General features: G+C 40.1%; 1 protein-coding gene across 1 annotated transcript in view; it reads left to right on the top strand.

Moving 5' to 3' along the window:
* ADAM7 (ADAM metallopeptidase domain 7) overlaps nucleotides 1-22,059 on the top strand; it is a 79,550-nt gene that overhangs the window by 57,325 nt on the left and 166 nt on the right. Inside the window, exons 22-23 of the mRNA XM_070374927.1 lie at nucleotides 20,793-20,915; nucleotides 21,794-21,860. Of these exons, the coding sequence (XP_070231028.1) occupies nucleotides 20,793-20,915; nucleotides 21,794-21,860 (190 nt within the window). The remainder of the gene's footprint in view (nucleotides 1-20,792; nucleotides 20,916-21,793; nucleotides 21,861-22,059) is intronic.

Below are 22,059 nucleotides of genomic sequence, written 5' to 3'. Positions count from 1 at the left end.
CAACTCTGTGAGCATTGTTCAGCCGAGTCCAGTTCTTTGTGATCTCCTGAACTGTATGCCAGACTCCTCTGTCTTCCACTATCTCTTGCGGGTTGCTCAAATTCATGTCCATTGAGGTGGTGATGCTATCTAACCACCCCATCCTGTCATCCCCTTCTCCTCCCACCCTCAGTCTTTCCCAGGACCAGGGTCTTTTCCAATGAGTCAGCTCTTCACATCAGGTGGCCAAAATACTGGAGCTTCGGCTTCAGCATTGGTCCTTACAATGACTATTCAGGGTTGCTTTCGTTTAGGATTGACTGGTTTGATCTCACTGCTGTCCAAGGGATTTTCAAGAGTCTTCTTCAGCACCACAATTCGAAAACATCAGTTGTTCAGCGCTCATCTTTATTTATGGTCTAACTCTTACATTCGTACATGTGAGCTAATATTATTATCCTCATTTTACAGTTTGAGAAAAAGTAAGCTCAAAAGTCAAATAATCCACTGAGAGAGAGCTAGCTTATTAAATATCATAGTCAGGACATCAACCCAGGAAGTCTTAACTCCAAAGAGTATGCTTTCAATCACTCCCATGTTTCTTGGGTAAATATAATTTTGATAGGGAAAATGCAGACTCACTCAATTTCAGACTCCTAGAAAGGAAATGAATATATCTCACTCCCACTTTCATTTTCCATCCAGCAAACTTCCTAACCTTTGGAGCCACAGGGACAATTATTCATAGGTTTACACAGCCAGGAAAGACAAGAGAATCACCCAGTAGTGACCCCCCAATTTAGGAACTCGCTAGTTGAGATGCTGTTGTTCACAGAGGGCTGTGTTTGGGGATACAGCTGAGGCTTCAGTTCCTTTTACCATTCTGTTGGCCACTCCCTAGGAGGTGCTTGTGATCCTGGAATCTTTTCTGTGTTTTACAACTACTTTAGGTTCTGGCTTCCCTTGGGGCTCAGATGGTAAAGAATCTGCCTGCAATGCGGGAAACCTGGGTTCAATCACTGTATCAGGAAGATCCCCTGGAAAAGGGAATGAAAATCCACTCTAGTATTCTTGCCTAGAGAAACCCATGGGCGGTAGCGCCTAGCGGGCTACATTTCATGGGATCACAAAGAGTCCACCACACTGAGCGACTAACACTTTCACTTTCTAGGCTCTGGAGGATGCTTTCTCAACAGGACAGGGCTCTCTCTGGGTGATGTTCTACTTCAGTTTAGCATGCCTAGGAAAGCTGTCTGATGCTGCCCCACCATCTGTGCAGAGAAGGAAGACCAGCAGAATTATTGACACTCGAAAGGAGCCAATGCGTTGGGGGATGGTAGGCATCAATACAGAGGCAGAGTCTCTAATGAAACCTTCTTGCTTGCTTGAATATAGAATGCACCAGATGAATGGTCATCTTTAATAGGTAAGGAAAGAGAGGAAATTTGTACTGCACCCTTTTAGACTCCAGGTCTAAACTTCCAGACTTTTATACACTCACCGTGGGATGTCCTCTGCAAAGCTTTGTGACCAGTATTATTTTACAGATGAGAAAACTAAGCATAACCAGTCCCCAGATATGCAGCTGTAAATGGCAAAACAAAAAAATCTGATCTATGCTTCAGACCAAAGCCACAATCTGAACTCTTCCCCACTCCAGTTTTGAGGCTGATTGGTCATGCCAGGTGGCTCAGTGTTAAAGAATCTGCCTGCCAATGCAGGACATGCGGTTCCATCCCTGGGTCAGGAAGAGCCCCTGCAGGAGGAAATAGCAACCCACTCTAGTATTCTTGACTGGGAAATCCCATGGACTGGGGAGCCTGTTGGGCTACAGTCCATGGAGTTTCAAAGAATTAGACACAACTTAGCTACTGAGCACTGAGTCATGCCCCAAGATGACAACAACATCACAGGTGGTCACAGAATGACTTCAGAGTTCACTCTTGGAGAAGGCAACATTGATCTAGAAAGTGGTTTGCCACCCAGGTGCAGTGGGTGGGCCTGTGTTTTTGCCATAAAGCAGCAGATATCAATTTCATTTTCACATCTTCTGCAGGTTCTTCAAAGTAATGATTAGAGGGAAGGAAATATTCAAAGGTCTGTCATCATTCCAGCTGGACTCAAAAAAGGCTCATTGGATAGAAAAACAAATGATTTTAGGCAAATCATCCAGCATTTAAAAATCATTCTTGGGACTTCCCTGGAAGTCTGGTTGTTAAGACTCTGAGCTTCCCCTGCAGGGGGCAAGAGTTTGATTCCTGATCAGGAACTGAGATTCTGCATGCTGCGTGGCACAGCCAAAATATATTTTTTTAATATTTTTAAAAAAGGATAACAGTGTCCCATTGACTTCAAAAAATAAAGAAATAATAAAAATCATTCTCATCTCATATTTAAACTCTTCCATTCTCTTACCTTATCAGCATCAGGCTCTTGATATAATAGCTTATACTGATGACCCAGGAATGGTGAAATTTAAAAAACAAAAACCCTCAGGTCCTGACTCAGGGACATGCTTATTAAGGTCCAGGGAAAGTAAATGGAGATGAATTTGATCTCAGAAATGTGTGTGGTGCTCTCTTTGAAGAGAGACTTGGATTTAGATACTGTTACCTATTGGAGTGTTTATGCTGCTGAAGGAATGAAAAAATACCTTCCAAGTAGCACACAGAGCATATTAGGTGCCACAGTATTGAGGCCGTGCTGGTCAATCCCGAGTAGAAATCAATTCATTCCATCTTATTAATGCTGCCTTGGTGGTTTAACAGATTCTATGCTGAAAACAACACCAGCTGGACACTTGACATGTAATATCCCACCTTCAGAAATGAATTATCAGTCATAAGTCCAGTGTAATGCCAACTGCACCCTGGGGTCACTTGGATATTCAACTCTCAGAAAGAAGAGTGAGAAATCTAAAAGGGAAGGAATATATGCATACATACAGGGCTGCCCCTGTGGCTCAGCAGGTAAAAAAATCCACCTGCAAAGCAGGAGACACAGGAGATGAGAGTTCAATCCGTGGGTCAGGAAGATCCCCTGGAGGAGGAAATAGCAACCCACTCCAGTATTCTTGCCTGGGAAATCCCATGGACAGAAGAGCCTGTCAGACTACAGTCCAAAGCACCCCAAAGAGTCAGACATGACTGAGCGACTGGCTGAGAATGCATGTATACAATACATATAGCTGATCCACTCTGCTGTACAGTAGAAACCAATTCAACATTGTAAAGCAACTATACTCCAATAAAAGTTAATTTAAAAAAGAGGGTGTTACAATGAAAATCATTTCCAGGATCACAAAACAGCCAAAATATGATCTTTTTCATTAGGAACTCCCTCACTTAAAGTAACTCTTTAAGCAAACAAGAAAAACCTAGAAATAGAGACCAATAATCCTTATACATTTCAGAGGGGAAAAATGGCTTAAAATAACTAAATATATAGCAAATATGGATCGATACCATTTAGGTTCTGCTTCTTTAATTATCCATTTTCTCCATTATTCAGCATGGATTCATTGCATACTTGCTGTATTGAAGGTTATTATTCTAGGTACATTAGATGTCATCCCCACAATGGCAGAAAGCAAAGAACTAAAGAACCCTTGATTAAGGTGAAAGAGGAGAGTGAAAAAGCTGGCTTAAAACTCAATGTTCAAAAAACAAAGATCATGGCATATCCAGTCCCATCACATCTGGCAAACAGATGGGGAAACAGTGGAAACAGTGACAGACTTTATTTTCTTGGGCTCCAAAATCACTGCAGATGATGATGACAGCCATGAAATTAAAAGAGGTTTGCTCCTTGAAACAAAACCTATGACCAACCAAGACAGAATATTAAAAACAGAGACAATACTTTGCCAACAAAGGTCCATATAGTCAAAGCTATGGTTTTTCCATTAGTCATGTATGGATGTGAGAGTTGGACCATAAAGAAGGCTGAGCACCAAAGAATTGATGCTTTTGAACTGTGGTGTTGGAAAAGACTCTTGAGAGTCCCTTGAACTGCAAGGAGATCCAACCTGTCAATCCCAAAGGAAATCAGTCCTGAATATTCATTGGAATAACTGATGCTAAAGCTGAAACTCCAATACTTTGGCCACCTGATCCGAAGAGCCGACTCATTAGAAAAGACCCTGATGCTGGGAAAGATTGAAGGCAGAAGGAGAAGAAAATGACAGAGGATGAGATGGTTGGATGGCATCACCCACTCGATGGACATGAGTTTGAACAAGCTGTGGGAGATGGTGGAGGACAGGGAAGCCTGGCGTGATGCAGTCCACGGGGTCACAAAGAGTTAGACCCAACTGAGTGACTGAACGACAATGAAAAATTCAAAGTAAAAGTCAGTTGCTCAGTCATGCCCAACTCTTTGTGAAACCATGTGCTGTAGCCCACCAGGGTGCTCTGTCCATTGGTTTTCCCAGGCAAACATACTGGAGTGGATTGCCATTCCCTTCTCCAGGGGAGCTTCCTGACCCAGGGACTGAACCTGAGCCTCCTGCATTGCAGATTCTCTACCATCTGAGCCACTAGGAAAGCCCAAGGAACCCAAGCCCCATAGAAAGGCAAAACAGGTGATGAAAGGCACAAAGGAGGAAGGTAATAGATGGGGTTGCCCAGGTTAAAGAAGAGGAGGTGTACACTCTTTGTTAGAGTGGAGGAGCCTTCAAGAAGGCACATTTTCATTAAGATCTTAACAAATATACAAAGATTTACCAAGCAGAAAATGAGGACTACAAGGAGAACTGGAAAGTATGTGGTTTAATGGGTTCATTCATAGTGAGTAGTTACTGTAGATGAATTATAAGGTGTATAGGAAAACATGTATAATCAGCACACGTTGAAGGTGACTGTAGAGGGTATTCTATGTGAGTTTACCTTAAAGGCTGTGGGACTTATTAAAGGGATTTCAGGGACAGCAGCATGATCAAACTTGTCTTTAAAGGAAAAAAAGACACTAATAAATATGGATGAGAGAGAAACTCATGAATTGTCCAGATTAGAAGATGCCATGCTTTATAGAGACCAAGTATGGTAAAGACAGACAGAAGACAGTGGCTTTACAAAGCTTTTTTTCTGAGTGAGGGGAGAGGAATGGGGCAGAGGGGAAGTTGATATTGGTTTCTAGGGTTCTGTTCTATATAGACAAGGCTTCATCAGGTCCTTCACCAAGAGAGAGGATGAGCCAGCTTAGACTAGAGGCAATATGGTAAGTTGGAGACATTTTTAACTGACTCTTATGTAGATAGTGTAGTGAATTAATATGATAGCAAAGTAAAACTAGAGAAAATTACTCAGAAAAGTTTTATTACTTTTTTTAAAAAGGTGACTTAAAAATATTTATTCTGTTCCCTCTTTTAGCTCAGATTGTAAAGAATCCACCTGCAATACAGGAAATCTGGGTTAGATTCCTAGGTCGGGAAGATACCCTGGAGAAAGAAATGATAACCCTCTCCAGTATTCTTGCCTGGAGAATTCCATGGACAGAGGAGCCTGGGGGCTACAGTTCATAAGATCACAAAGAGTCAGACATGACTGAGCGACTAACACTTTTCACTTTTTCTTCACTGTCTCAATTATTGTGCTAAAAGCTGACTACTTCCAGCAGATCCTTGGATCAGTAGCACAGGGTTGAATACAAGATAGGTTCATTACCTACTGTTTAGATTTAAAATAAATGTGTTGCTTTTTAAAGTGATGAAAATAAAGCCCAATGATGTCAAATACTTAGTGGAAAATAACTGAGATATTGATAATTCTTGGCACAGGACTCAATTCCCCTAGATGTTGATACAGGACACAGTTCCTCCCCATCCTCAGGTTGATGGCTGGATCGGGTGAGACAGACTGGGACCTGGGACCTGAGACCTTTGCTGCAGTTTTTGCACCTGGACAAATACTTCCTCAAGCAACAAAACACCAAGTAACTGTTAATACAAGGGACTAAAAATAAATGTGTGCATGTGAAGTTGTGGCAAATTATGGACAGCAAGATACATAAACACCAAAACCAGCTGCCATTTCCAAGGAGGCAGAAACAAAAGCAGGTTCACAGCTAGACAGAAATTTCATCTTAGGTTGAGTCATACCTTGAGTCTCACCCATACCTGATTTAGATCATATTTAGATGAAAGTTTGGACTTTCAGAGCACATGCTAGAATGAGTTAAGACATTTAGGGCTGTTGTGATGGGGTGAATGTGTTCTGCATGCATGAAGGACATGAATATGGAGAAGCCAGAGGGAGGTGTGTTATGGGCTGAATTGATTCCCCATCTGCGAATTCATATGCTGAAATCCTAATAGCTAGTACCTCAGAATTTTACTGTATTTGGAGATAATGCTTCTAAAGATATAATTAAGTTAAACGAGGTCATTAGGGTGGGCTCTTCTACAGTAAGTCCCCTAAATACAAGTTTCATTCCAAGAGCCATTTCATAAATCCAGTTTGTTTGTAAGTCCAACAAAGTTAGCCTTGGTACCCAACTAACACAATTGGCTATATAGTAGTGTACTGTCATAGGTTTATAAAACTTTTCACACAAATAATGCATAAAAAATAAAAGCAAAAAAAAAAAAATAAAACCTTTTTAATCTTGCTGTGCAGTACCTTGAAAAGTAAAGTAGTACAGTATAACAGCGGGCATACAGGGGCTGGCGTCTAGTGAACAGGCAAGAAGAGTTACTGGCTGGAGGAGAGAGAGGAGGAGCTGAAGGAAAGGGGAAGTTTTAGTTGCTTAGTCATGTCTGACTCTTTGCAATCCTGTGCACTGTAGCCGCTGTCCCTGGAATTCTCCAGGCCAGAATACTGAAGTGGGTAAGCCATTCCTTTCTTCAAGGGAACTTCCCAACCCAGGGATCAAACCTGACTCTTCTTCATTGCAAGCAGATTCTTTACCGTCTGAGCCACCAGAGAAGCAAAGGAAATTCTATGAATTCAGAAACCGTGGGAAACATGAATTCAGAAATGCAAGCTAAATGAATGCCACTTTAATCACAATTTCAATTTTTGTCTCATAGTAAGGATTCAATGAACAGCATACCACATTTTGGAAAATTTCAAAGCAGAATTGAAATTAAATCATTAGAAGTGAGAATTAGTAGAAAAAAAACAACAGACTAAAATTCACAAATATAATTAATGTTGGAATTAGCAGTTTCAAAAATAAGAAATAAGTACATAATTACTTTTAAAGAGTTAAAAATTGACTAGAAGAAGAAATAAGGAACAAAAATAACCTGTAGATTTAAAAATAGATAAAATATAATTAAAAATTAAAATGCAATGGATGTGCTGAGCAGCATGTTAGACATAGCCAAAGAGAGAACTAATAAGTTTTATGACAGGTCTAAAGAAGGTATCCAGTTAAGTAGCATTGTGAGATATAGCTGAGGGGAAGTGTAAGTGACTTATTTAGAAATATTGAGATAGTGGAAATAACTTATAGTATTGATTGTTTGGTGTATAGTGGATGGAAACCAGGAATGGGGAAGTATGCAGCAGAAGCCCTTATCTTTCATTATAAATCTTGAATATTATTGGATATTTTAAACTATATGTATTTCATGAAAAATTACTGTATTTATTTTTTAAATTTTATTATATATTGGTTTATAGTTGATTAATAATGTGTTAGTTTCAGGTGTACAGCAAAGTGCTTCAGTGTTACATATGCATGCACCTATTCTTTTGGGGAAAAAAAAAAACTTTTGAAAAAGATAAGACAGCTGTCCTTTATGAGACTCAGTAACCTAATTTAGAAATCAAAGTTTTGGTTCATATAAATAAGAAAATAATGTAGGCAACTGTGATGAAAATTTAATATATTTATTTTCTGGATGAAAATCAAAAGATGCCATTTTCTGATCTTCACAATAATTTTTCCCCTATATTACAAGTTCGTTTCCCCTATTACTCTTGCCTGGAAAATCCCATGGATGGAGGAGCCTGGTAGGCTGCAGTCCATGGGGTCGCTAAAAGTCAGACATGACTGAGCGACTTCACTTTCACTTTTCACTTTCATGCATTGGAGAAGGAAATGACAACCCACTCCAGTGTTCTTGCCTGGAGAATCCCAAGGATGGGGGAGCCTGGTGAGCTGCCGTGTCTAGGGTCGCATAGAGTCGGACATGACTGAAGTGACTTAGCAGCAGCAGCAGCAGTGGAGAGTTTAGGCAGGGCAGACTAAATCCCGGCATTGATTCAACAAGCACCACGACTGTGCCATCATCATTCTGCCAGAGGGACAATGTAAAATTGACTAAGAGACAAAACTGAGGCTGATCCAAAGAGACATGTACAAAGTGGGTCCTTAAAATGCAGTAGAAGAAGTGTCAAGAAATTACATATTGAAAATTAACTGGAGTTGGAGAGCTAGGCAATTTAGGGACAATTTGTTGGAATGAGTAGAATAGGAGGTGGTCTGGAATAATTAGAGAGATGGGAGTCTGTGCCTGCCACTAGCCTTGTGTGAATTCCTCATATACATTGGCATCTGTGAGTTCAACCAATAAAGAAGATGGAGGGGACAAGAAACCAGACTGTCCTATGAAGTGAATGAGTGAGTGAGAGTTGCTCAGTCATGTCCAATTCTTTGCAATTCCATGGTCTGTAGCCTGTTAGGCTCCTCTGTCCATGGAATTCTCCAGGACAGAATTCCTGGAGAGGGTTGCTGTTTCCTTCTCCAGGGAATCTTCCCAACCCAGGGATCAAACCCAGGTCTCCTGCATTGCAGATAGATTCTTTACCATCTGAGCCACAGGGAAGCTCAGTCCTATGAAAAGACTCAGAAATTGAACAAACAAACACACATATGAATACAAAGGGTAAATTTCTCTCTTGTGAAATTCAATGCATGGCTTCTGTAAATCATGAGATTACCAGTCTTTGAGTGATCAAGACAGAACCCAGCTTTGCTGTAATGCTGAAACAGCATCATAAGATGTCAGTGCCACTAGAAATCTGACTGACTTGACAAAGCATCCTGCTTTTGACTAAGAAGTCTGGCACTGAGGGCTGATATCTTCTGGGTAACGGGTTTACTTAACCTCTTTAAGAGGCACTGCTAATATAGGACTGTTATAATCAAATCTTCATAATACAGAAGGATTTTTAAAAGTGATTTACTATTTTAATTAGATGTAGTGGTGATCAGACTATCTTACATTACACTACAGTACTTAGCAGATGGTAGTGCAATTTTCTTCTTATCACTGAGAAAAAATTTTATTAGCAGAGTCAGAGAATGCCCACTTGTATGAGATAACTAAAAATGGTTTTTAGAAGAGGAATAGCTATGTCACAAGAAAAATGGTAAAATCTTCTAAGCCAATGATGCTAATACTTGCAGTCCTATGGTTAAAATCCTTCCCTTTTTCATACCAAAATTTTGATCTATGTATATGTTGTATGTGCTTAGCCATGATTGACTCTTTGTGACCCCATGGACTGTAGCCCACCAGGCTCCTCTGTTCATAGGATTTTCCAGGCAAGAATTCTGGAGTAGATAGCCATTCCCTTGGAATCAGAGGATCTTCTCAACCCAGGGATTGAATCTGGGTTTCCTGAATTGCAAGCAAATTCTTTACTGTGTGAGCCATCAGGGAAGCCCATGCATATTATATATATATTTTCCCTTAATTACAAAACGTACTAAGTTCCTCCTTAAGGCACTTGCATTTTGACAACATATTAGAAATAGGACTACAAGATTTGCTTTAGTTAGCTAGCTTTTTTAATAAAGCCAGTGATAACCAAGGAAACTTTGGTGTTTCTAACGGCAACCAGAGTATGCTAGGAAGCCCAAGACATGGTCTGCAGCACCTTGGTGCTGTGTGGGTTTGATTGGTTTGGGAGGTAAGGATTTATCTGATAGGACACAAAAGATACTTTATGTTTTCAAAGATTTTTTGATGTAGACCATTTTTAAAGACCTTCTGTATTGAATTTGTTACAATATTGCTTCTGTTTTTATGTTTTGACTTTCTGGTCCAAGGCATATAGGATCTTAGCTCCCTGACCAGGGATCGAACTTGCACCCCTGCACCAGGAAGCAGTCTTGACCACTGGACTGCCAGGGAAGTCTCCAAAAGATACTTTAAATCATCCTGTTCTCAAGGCACTTACTTATATCAGCTTGGGGGAAAAAGGTTAATTTTTTTAAGAAAAAAGTCTCATGTTAAGTGGCATAAGTGAGTGTGGATTGATTTGAACCCCAGAGACTTTCTGATAGGCCATCTTTCAGGCTCAAAACTTTGGTTATTGTAGAGAAAAGGAAATAAAGGAGGCAAGAAGATTATTAAACTTTTCTTTGTGTGTTTGCATAATTTACTAGTTAAAAGCCAATGGAGATTACTTTTTGTAATTTAAAAAGAAATGCTGTGTTTTTAACTTAGAAAAATGAGTCATGCCTGATTTCCCATCTCCATTCTCAGCATAGAAAATGGTTTGTCGATGTCCTCAAACAGTGAGAACGAGAACAAATAATCTTCTGTAACAAGGGCATCCCATGCTCAGCCTCTGCTACCACTGAAGGCAGATCGTTAACATGCATTTTCAGCCTCACTGCCCACCTCTCTCCTAAGTAAGAAGCTATTTAGAGTTCCCCACCTACCCAATGTGCTACTGGGGGATAAGCACTTAGGATGAAGACATTTGGCCACTGTTTACTTAAACACGGCTTTTGTGCTGAATATTTAGTATGAATATTTAGTATAATATTTAGAATATTATATTTAGAGAGAGAGAAATCCTATTTAAAAAAAAAAAAAAACTTGGGAAGACACTGAGTAGACGTGAGATGCTTTACCATCTTTTTTGACTCTCCTAAAACCCTAATCACACCTTTTGATCACACACAAGATGAGACCAACTTGATCTTGGAGAAAAAGGATTTGGGACTAGGGAGCTTGGAGTGCATTTCAGGAAGCAGGTGACGTTTATGTTAAGTAGGTGCAAGATACAGAGCGTTTCAGAATGGAGTGAGTTTATTAAGAACAAAGAGCAAAGATAAAGTGGGCACTGCGAGTGCAGTGTGCAGACCTCTGAACCGGCCAGGGAGAGTCATCAGAAGGGAGAATTTTATTTTATTATTATTATATTTATTATATTATTACTTATTTTATTGTTTATTAGACTGGGGGATGTTGTTATAACAGTGGGCTGGCTCAAGGTGAACTGATTCTTTTCATGGGTTGGTAGCAATTTTTGTAGTCTCAAGACCAAGAAAATTCCTGCTGGAAAGCTGGCATTAGGTGATTGCTTAGGGCGCTATAGGGTGAACACTGGGGTGGGTATTTTTTGCCTAATTTGGGGTCAGAAAGCTGGCTAGTGATGATCAGGAGAGCTTTTGACAACAGTTACAAAGGGACTCAGTCAGCTTCCGAGGTGATCTTGGTTCTGGGCTCTGCTTCTGTGGTTTAGGTGCAAGGCCTTTCAGCTGTGACCTCGGGCAAGACTCCATAATAACCCAGTAGAACATTAACAGCTTGTGGGCAGCAGGTGCTGGGGAGCAACGGGAAGATGGTATTTAATGAGTCGATGAAGCCATTCAGTAGAAGAGCTTGAGAGCTAGGTAGAAATATTTAAATTAGATGTTAGATTTAAATTAGCAATAGAAAAACATTGAAGTTATAAGCTAAACATGATGAGACCACTGGGAGAAACTGTTTCAGTGATTTTGGTTAATTTAATAGGGTTTTGGATTTGTGATGGTGCTCTGTTGGAAAGATCTCCTGAAGAAAGGAATGGCTACCCACTCCAGCAGTCTTGCCTGGATAATTCCAAGGACAGAGGAACCTGGCAGGCTACAGTTCATGGGGGCTCAAAGACTGGGACACAACTGAGCAACTAACATTTTCCCTTTTTTCATTTTTCTCCTCAGAAGCATCACATTAGACTTTCAGGAAGATGCAGGACCCAATAGGAGCCAAGCCAATTCTTCTATCATGGCCCATTTGGAAATCCTGAAATCTTTAGTTAAAAGAGTCATGGCGCTTTGCTAAATCTCTGCTTGGTAGAGGAGAGATGACAGATAAATAGACCTAGGACACAATTCTGAGCTCAGAAACTGCAAAGCTGTCAAAATGTCCAGAAACTCATCCAAAAATGATGGCTCCACAGGGAAGTTTCCCTAATTTCCATTTCTGAAAAAATGAGTCAATAATTCTTTAGCCCCATGCTACATGTATCATGACACATGTTTGATTTGCAGTCTAAAAGAAGCACTAATATAGAAAAGGGCAAAGAGATGAAAGTGACCCAGAAACGGTTACAAGCAAAACCCATTCACAATGGACCCCAGAAAATTACAGGTCATAAATTGGTGTATGCTTTTTGATCATCTAAATGACTGCCCATGACTTTTTCTTTATTATCTCATAGACAAGGATAAGAAATACAGAATCAGCAGAGAGGAAAAATACTAACATGTTTCTGAACATTTAAGAAGGGCTGGGACATCCCTGGTGGTCCACTGGTTAAACTTTGCCTTCTGATGCAGGGAGGATGGGTATGATCCTTGGTCAGGAAGGTACCACATACCTTCTGGCCAAAAATCTGCAACATATATCAGTAGGAATATTGTAACAAACTAAATAAAGACTTAAAAAAAAGAAGGATGGAGCTCTGGGCTGTTCTGTGCATTTCCTCATGTAATATCAGTTTTATTAAGCTCAGGGTTGTTAAGGAATTTGTCCATGATCACATGGCTCCTGATGCTAAGTCGCTTCAGTTGTGTCCAACTCTGTGGGACCCCATAGATGGCAGCCCGCCAGGCTTTCCCATTCCTGGGATTCTCCAGGCAAGAACACTGGAGTGGATTGCCATTTCCTTCTCCAATGCATGAAAGTGAAAAGTGAAAGTGAAGTCGCTCAGTTGTGTCTGACTCTTAGCAACCCCATGGATTGCAGCCCACCAGGCTCCTCCCTCCATGGGATTTTCCAGGCAAGAGTACTGGAGAGGGTTGCCATTGCCTTCTCCAGATCACACAGCATCAGGTTATAAATTAGGACGCACCATCTTGAACAGTCAATTATTTTCATGTGCTTCTCATCTGGTATAACTGACTGAACAGAAATAGTTTGTTCAAATCTATATATGTTCAACCCAATAGATCTGATTGTTTCTTCCAAGTATTTTCAACAGGTTCACTGCCAAGCTAAGACTTCTGCTTGCAATCAGTCCTTTATCTCTCTGATCTAAATTAAGAAAGAAAAGGAAGTGAAGTCGCTCAGTCCTGACTGACTGTTTGAGACACCATGGACTGTAGCTTACCAGCCTCCTCTGTCCATAGGATTTTCCAGGCAAGAATAGTGGAGTGGGCTGCCATTTCCTTCTCCAGGGGATCTTCACGACCCAGGGATCAAACCCACGTCTCCCGCATTGCAGGCAGACGCTTTACTGTCTGAGCCACCAGGCTTAACTATTAAGCCTCTAATTAAAGAAGATCCACTCTCTATTCCTTCCCTGACACTTTCATTGTTTTTGTTGTTTAGTTGCTCAGTCGTGTCCGACTCTGCAACTCTACGAACTGTAGCCGGCCAGGCTCCTCTGCCCATGGGATTCTCCAGGCAAGAATACTGGAGTGGGTTGCCACCTCCTCCTCCAGGGGATCTTCCCAACGCAGGGATCAGACTCGCACCTCCTGCATTTACATGTGGATTCTTTACCACTGGGCCGTCAGGGAAGACACTTTCATTGGGTTTCCTTAATTATTTTGCTCCTTAATTTTGTGTTTGAGAAAAAAGACTTGATGTTGTTTATTCTTTTATTTTTTCATATATTTTATCACCACCTATATGTAAGGCATTTACAAGGACTACTGGAAAAATTAAACTGCAATCCCTTACATAGGGAGTTTTTACAAAGAAAGGCAATTTTAAATGTATGTTGAGTAATGTCTGTTGAATGAAACCCTGGCAAACATATTATGTTGAAGTGATAGATTGTATGTGGTGAAGGATCTGAATGCCTGCTTTGGGGATCTTGAAATTTATTTAGGCACTGAAGAGTCATTTTATATTTCTGAGCAGAAAAGTCATTTTAGCATTCCTTTAATCTGTGTCAGTTCCAAATACAACTGTGAGATTATTAAGAACTCCATTATGTATGTAGAATAAAAATAGAAAATATAGAAATGGAAGATGCTTTTAAAATCACTTTGTCTCACTCTCAATGTTCAAGTCAAGAGAGGTTTTTCTTACCTTTCTTTTATTTATTTATTATTTTTTTTTTACTTTCTCACTTTCTTGTAAAATCCTCAAGGTCTGGGACAACTCTATTAATGATACTGGTTAGAAAAATGTTGCTGCATCTACAGTGACATTCCCAACTTGGAATAAAGTCATGTGCTTTACTCCTCAGTGATGGAACTCATGGCTTTGCCAACAGCCAGTGCTCTAGAGATGGCTGAAGCTAAATTCGCATCCTGGAAATAATAGAGATTGGTTTCTTTCCTGCTCTAAAAACCTTATAGCTCTTCTTAGCAGCCGGCCTATTTGCTGAGCTGTAGAAAAATCTCTTTTTCATGAAGGAATTTCATTTCACAGATTCAAAATGCAGTTCAAGGCTATCACAGGTTATTGGGCCATTTTCCACATTTTTTTTTCAGGTGAGGAACCTGCCACCCACAAAGACTGGAGGGCTGGCTAGCTGGCAACTGGGTAGAACCAGATCCCTCCACACCTGGCACATGTCCAGGATTGCTTCCTCTGCATCATGTTTCTTTGGTACACTCTCCAACATCAACATCATTCTCCATCATTGATGAACTTGCAATGACCTGTTATTGGGTAGTTTCAGGAAGAGTTCTATCTATTCATTCAATGTCATTCCAGGTCTGCATGGATTTTTATTCCAAGCAGAGCCACTAGGATGAGAAAGAATGAGACACCATTAGGGTTTCCTCTTCCTTTGTGATAACTTTACTGGATGCACCATGTGCCTCTTTGTCTTCTATTGAGCACCATTTGCTCTAGTGATTTAGCGTTAAAAACGTTAGGAAAACTGTCAGATAGACATTCTGCTGGGCACTTTACCTGTTATCTCACGTAGCTCTCACAAGTCTCTGAGGGGGGTGTGTGTGTGTGTGTGTGTGGGTGTGTGTGCATGTGTGTGTGTTCATGGGTGCCCATGATTATTATAGTATTATATATTTTTATATAGAAAACTGAAGCTCTGAGAGACTAATCTGTCCAGATCCCCTACCTAGTAAGTGCCAAAGCTGAAAGTAAAACTCTTGTCTCTTAGAACCCAAATCTACGCTTTTCACGCTGCACCAGTTTCCTCACTGCACACATCAATTCTCCTCCTAAATTAAGCAAGTCATATTTGTTTTCATGCAAGGTTTACAATAAACAGAACTGCTCTTAAATTTATGTAGCATTTTGTATTTCCCAAATGCTTTGTATCCTTTTTTATTGCTTGCTTGATGGGGAAAATCTTTATGAGTGATTTTTGCAAGTCATTGTGGCTAAGAAAAAAGAAAAAGCAAGGACTAGGGGCCTAAGCAGTGATGGCTCTGGCATTCTAGGGCCTTAGAAGTAGGGAAGGATGACAACTTGTGAAGTTCCCTGAGTTCTGTTAATGGCTTAGGTTGATAAGCCCATAAGTTTTTAAGTCTAGATTTAGCATAGGACTGATTGCCTGGACCATGAAAAACTGAAGTATCAGATCTCTCTCTTAAAAAGCAAAATGAAAATATTACAGAGATAGACCTGGGAGTCACAGAAGCTCATGGTTGTGATTTGTGGAAGTCTTGTTACTGCCACTGATATATCAATGGCATGTAATCCAATGAGCCATCAGCCTTAAACCACCTCACATGATCAATCCACTGGGGTCGGGGAGCAGGAAACTATGTTACTGTGAAATACAGTTTCTTTCCTGTCCATTTCCTTTGGCTCTATCGATTAGGCTGCATGAATTTACATAAATACAACAAAGATGCTACTTTGGTTTATACTGCAGTGACCTCTACTAAGAAACACCAATCCTCCAAAAACTCTAGCCTCATGTTTCCCAGAACTGAATCCTTGAGAACAGTACATTTAAGTACAATCGAGGTACTGTGAGGTTGAGCTAAGATGTGGGAGTTAGTCTTCCCTCCTACCTCCAGATACAGAAATAGACCGTGCAAAATGATTTAGATCCTAAGCAGAAAGAAAACCAAGAAATGCCGTAGTGATAAAGGACTTTTACCAGCAGGTTTGGAAACATTGCAGGAACAAGTTCCTCTGTGAAATATTGTGGCTGAAATCTATGGGGATGCAACTCCAGTCTAAGACAGGTGCTATAAAAATCTGAACTTGCTTCTCGTTCTGCACCGATTTTTTTTTTTTTAGTAATATTAGACAGAATCTGAATATGGGTACCTTTTCCCACATCTGTAGTTTGTGTCATGTATCTTTTTGACCTACTGACAAAATGTGTTACTTATCTACAGCATGTGTTGAAAAGTGAAAGTGTTAGTCACTCAGTCATATCTGACTCTGTGAACTATACCCCACCGGGCTTCTCTGTCCATGGAATTCTCTGGGTAAGAATACCTGAATGGGTAGCCATTCTCTTATCCAGTGGATTTACCCAACCCAGGGAATGAACCCAGGCTTCCCTTGTGGCTCAGCTGGTAAAGAATCCACCTGCAATGCAGAAGACCTGGGTTCAATCCCTGGGTTGGGAAGATCCCCTGGATAAGGGAAAGTTTACCCACTCAAGTATTCTGGCCTGGAGAATTTCATGGACTGTATAGACCATGGGGTTACAAAGAGTCGGACACAACTGAGCGGCTTTCACTTTCACTTCACTTCACTCCTGCATTGCAGGCAGATTTTTTTACCATCTGATCCTAGTATCTAATTCATAGATGATACTAAAGTTAGGCTTATTAAATAGATCTTCTGATTGCTGATAGTATTCAACATCTTTAAGAGGCAGAAGAGTTTGATGGTTAAGTATATAGAAGGGACTCATATTAATAAATCCTATGTTTGATTCTTAACTACACCACTTACACATGTAAACCTGGTCAAATTTGGTAAGCTTTCCATGTCTGATTTTCCTCAAGTGTAAAATATAACAGTATCCATCTCATAAGGTTGTTATAAGGATCAAAGGAGCTAATATATGTAAAGAAATTAGGACAGAAACTGCACACAGGAAATGTTCGTGTCAGCAATATCACTATGTTAAAAATAGCTTCATTAACTCTGAGTCCTTTATTCTATTTATAATTTCTATGACAGGTATTTATGAACACTGAAATATCCAGTGAAGAGCAAGGGAAAGTGAAGGCAATGATTAATAATCAAAGAGCAAGAATAAACATCTTACACATCCCAGATCCCCCAGTTGGTTTTATATCCTGGAGTAAAAACAAATCAAAACATTTTAATAATGCACTTTCATAAAACACAGTGCATGACTAACTCAGGAATGTGAAAATGAAAGGAATCTTCTTCCAACTGGTAAAGAGGACCAGAGGGCAGGTTTGCTATCTAATTCCCCTGTCTTGAATTCAGTATTATTGCTTGCATTCTTTTTGACTAGAATATCACAGGCATACGATGTTTATTGTAAACTTTTGTCTTTGAGGTTGTTAATTTGCTGGCCCTACCTCTTCATGTATTCTCATTAAGTACCAATGGGGAAGCACAATTTCAGATTCTATATCTCACGCATGACTTAAAGGTTTACACATTTACATTCCACTGAGAAAAAGGGATTGTTACCCGAGGAATAAGGCAATACAATTTCTAATTTTGTCTTTAAAACAGATAAACTATTTACAGTGAGACCTCATTGAATGCATAGAGTTGAAACCTTTTACAGGATCACCACCCTGAGCCCCTTCCAGCCCTAGTCACGCAGGCCTGACTGTAGTTTGTGAGCCCATCATGTGAAGACTCACCTCTGAGTCAAGTTAGATAAAACCAAAGAGATCCAGAAGGAAACTGGCTGCCATTTTGAGGCTCAAGTGTTGGTTTTACTTCTCCAAGCCCAGGGTCTATTCTGCTGTAGTTATTCACAGGCAGCTCTTTGTAAATTGTGTTGCAGTCTTGCATTAATTTGTACTATCAGTTTCCAGACTACAGACCTGGGCTTATGTCTCCATTTCCTGATTTGCTCTCTAGGTCCTGATGGCATTGGAAATTTGAAGCCAGAGTCCAACTAAAGTGTACAGGACTCTGACACACAACTGAAGCCTCACTGGCATTTATTAATACTTTGGGGATTTGCAAACCTATATGTAGAGATATGGGCTTCCCTGGTGGTTCAGCTGGTAAATAATCTGCCTGCAATGCTGGAGACCTGGGTTCAATCCCTAGGTTGGGAAGATCCCCTGGAGAAGGGAACAGCAACCCACTCTAGTATTACAGCCTGGTGAATTCCATTGGATTGTATAGTCCATAGGGTCGTAGATAGTCAGACATGACTGACTGACTTTCTCTCACTCACATATAGATATATGAGCTTCCCAGGTGGCGATAGTGGTTATGAACCCACCTGCCAATGCAGGAGAAATAAGAGACAGGGATTCAATCACTGGATCAAGAAGATCCCCTGGAGGAGGACATGACAAGCCTCTCCAGTATTCTTGCCTGGAGAATTCCATGGGTAGAGGAGCTGGCGGGCTGCAGTCCATGGGGCCACAAAGAGTTGGACATGACTGAAGCAATTTAGCACACATGCATGCATATAGATATATACATATAAAAAAGGTATATTAAGTACTACTGATAATGTTTTTGTCCTATTGCTGGATTAAGTTATTTTCCAAGTTATTCTTGCCAACTACTGTCAGGAGACTATTGTAATGACTTAGGACAGTAGTCATACCATCAGTGTACTTTGTCAGCTATGTGTTTTCATTATGTCTGCTTATCCAGTTTTTAGTTTTAAAAAAGTATGGATTTCTTTTAATAAAAAAAATTTGTTTTTTCTACTTCCTTTATTGATTTCCATTTTGTTTGAGGCCAAATGAACCTCCTGCAATCACATGTTGATTTCACTTGACTAGATATATCTCCATTATCTAGACCTTCTCTTTAGTTTGCACCATCCATCAGATCACACCCTTTTGTGTTTAAATGATAACCCAAATCAAGAAATAATTAACATTGTTTGTGGATAAACTCATTCAGGTTTATGTACGCCCTTAGAGATGAGTACTACATTTGGGTCTGTTAGTTTTGACCCAGCCTGTGTCTGTTTATTCTGCTTCTTGCTGAGCATCTGGAGATGATTTATGAAGCCTCATGGCAAAGCCTCTTACAGTCATGCTCAACTAAACACTAGAATAAGATATACATACATGTGTATGTATGTGAGTGTGGAAGTGTTAGTTGCTCTGTCACGTCCTACTCTGTGCAACCCTATGGACTGTGACCCCCAGTGTCCTCTGTCCAAATCCACTTTTAAGTCATTTACTCATTCAATAAATATTATTTGAGCAACTGCATTTTGCCAGGTACTGGAAAACAGAGGAAGGAACAAAGATTAAAGAGAAATGGTCCAACACAAGAAGAAATAGAATATCTAGATAATTTTTAGATGTATTTTTGTCTCTGCACGGCTGCAAGTTCCTAGAAGATGCAGTTTGTGATTTACTTATTTTTATTCCCTTAGCCCAAGTATAGTGCCTTGTATTCTATACTTTCTTAGGAAACATTTGTTAAGTAAATCATGCAAAAGAATTGTATATTGACAAGACAGTATCTTACTTAGAGGGTTAGACAAGCAAGGAATTTGACTGGGAATGGTCAAAAATGCATTAATCAACAAAAACACTAGAATCTGGTCTTCCCAGATGGCTTAGTGGGTAAAGAATCCTCTGCAATGCAGGAAATGCAGGAGATGCAGGTTCAATCCCTGGGAAGATGCCCTGGAGGAGAGCATGGCAACCCACTCCAATATTCTTGCCTGGAGACTCCCATGGACAGAGGAGCTTGGCAGACTACAGGTTGTAAAGAGTCAGACATGACAGAAGTGGTTTAGCAAGCAAGTGAAATTAGAATCTAAACCCAAGGGTCATATCTCAGAGTCTGAGATGATACTAAATTGATATTTCATCCAATCATAGATAAAATAATGAAAGGAACCCTAGTGATAATCTAACTCAAGCACGTCAGTTTATACATGAGTTCCCTCAAGTGCAGAAATGCTTCCCCTACTTAAAGAAGCAAGAAAGCTACAGCTAGAAGCAAGGTTTCCTCTCCTCTCTAGAGATTTCTTCAGCGCGTCACATTGCTTACCTCTGAAAGCTCTGTTGCTAGGCAACCGTGGGCTCTTTCAACCACTTAAGTTTTAAGTGCATTTTATAAAATTTCTCTGCTTGACAGATTTGAATGATGCTTGGGGTTTAGTAGTGAGAAAGAACAAACCTGGAAATGGCCAGTTCGTGAGCTTAGTGCAGTTAAACCCAATCCATTTCCCCAGTGAGAAAACGGGACTGTTCTGACTGTTGGGAATGATAAACGGGATAATGGCATTACAGCATCAAGCACCGGGTGTTCACACGTGCCCTGGGAAAGCCGACGGAAGCACTCACATCTCTTTCAAAGGTAGTGAATATTAATCTCAGTATGTCCTTCTGGAATACAGCTTTTACATCAAATTACATTTTTTAATTATTTTCTTTCACAGGATTCTCACCTGGGATGTTCTGCATTTAATCTGATTTTTATAGCAACTCAGTGCAGCATAGAGTCTTTTCCCTTTTCCCTGTTTTTTTTTTAAACTCTCCCTGGAAAATTGCCTCAGGATCCCTTCTGGCCCACTGCTGAACTCTGGTTCTTTCCATTTCCTTAGCTGATTGACCAAGGCAGCAAGTGGAAACTGAAGCTGATTCCAGAACTGGACTCCGCAGTGCAGCTGCTGTTTATCTGCAATGCACCACAAAATCTCTTCCAAGCAGGGCTAGCCTTAATGCTGGTAATGTTTTCATTCCTGTATTTTTTAATGTATAATATACTTCCAGTTTGGAACATGGACCACATATATAAGAAAATACAGTCTGTTGTTCTCCAAAGCCTTGGCAGTGAGGCACAGATTGTACCCAACTGCTGGTCTGCTGACAACTCTTTTGCCCATGAGGCAAACTCTGGACATAGGGCTCTTTCCCCACAAACTGATAATTGTGAGTTTTCTTAACACCTTAATACAATCCGCCAATGTTAAGTCATCAATTAAGTTACAAGTGATAAAAGAGCTTAGGCTAGTTTTTTAAAACTTTTTATTTTGTATTGAGGTTTGGCTGATTAACAATTTTATGATAGTTTCAGGTGAACAGTGAAGGGACTCAGCCATACATATACAAGTGTCCATTCTCCCCTAAACTCCCTTCCCATCCAGGCTGCCAGAGCTAAGGCTATTTTTATACTTAAAAATATTTGAAAGTGTCCAAGTGCCATACGCATTTTATTGAATAAATTCTTGAGTTATTTGTAACAAAACATGTTAGAAGACAACATATAATCATTTAGTTTTATGTAGTACCTTTCAGATGGTTAAATATTTTATTTTTAAAGTTCATAACGACCCTGTGAGGCAGTCTGCTCTATAAAGAGAAGCTTTAGCTGTTTATACAGATGGGAGAACTGAGCCTTAGCGAGGTAACACAACTTGCCCAAAAGCATTCCATGGAAAAGCTGGAACCTGAAACCAAGGCTTGGAACTTCAAATCCACTATACTACTAATGCTTCTCTTTGTCAAGAGTCAGTAAACTATACTTACTGAGCTATTTATCCCATCCTCTGCTTGGTAGAAAGAAATGATAATTCTAATTATCTAATACTAATATGAAAAATAGCAAATGCGTTCGGAAGCCTATCACACGGGCCCTGTGATTGAAACAGAGCAGGACTCTATCGTCCTTGGTACCACCATTCCTCCCCGCCTCTGCCCACCATGTCCTCTGCCTTCCTTTTGTCTGTGGAAAACTTTAGTCAAAAAGTAAGTTTAATCAGAGAAGTGAGGAATGCTGAAACAAAGGAAAACAGTCAAAGGAGACTAAATAATAATAATGCAATCATTAAAGATAATCAAGGACCTTTAGTTCTTTCTCAAGGACTATAG

The sequence above is a fragment of the Bos mutus genome, chromosome 8 (genome assembly GCF_027580195.1).
Source record: "Bos mutus isolate GX-2022 chromosome 8, NWIPB_WYAK_1.1, whole genome shotgun sequence".
NCBI classification, from domain to species: domain Eukaryota; kingdom Metazoa; phylum Chordata; class Mammalia; order Artiodactyla; family Bovidae; genus Bos; species Bos mutus.
This window is presented reverse-complemented; position numbering and strand designations above follow the sequence as displayed.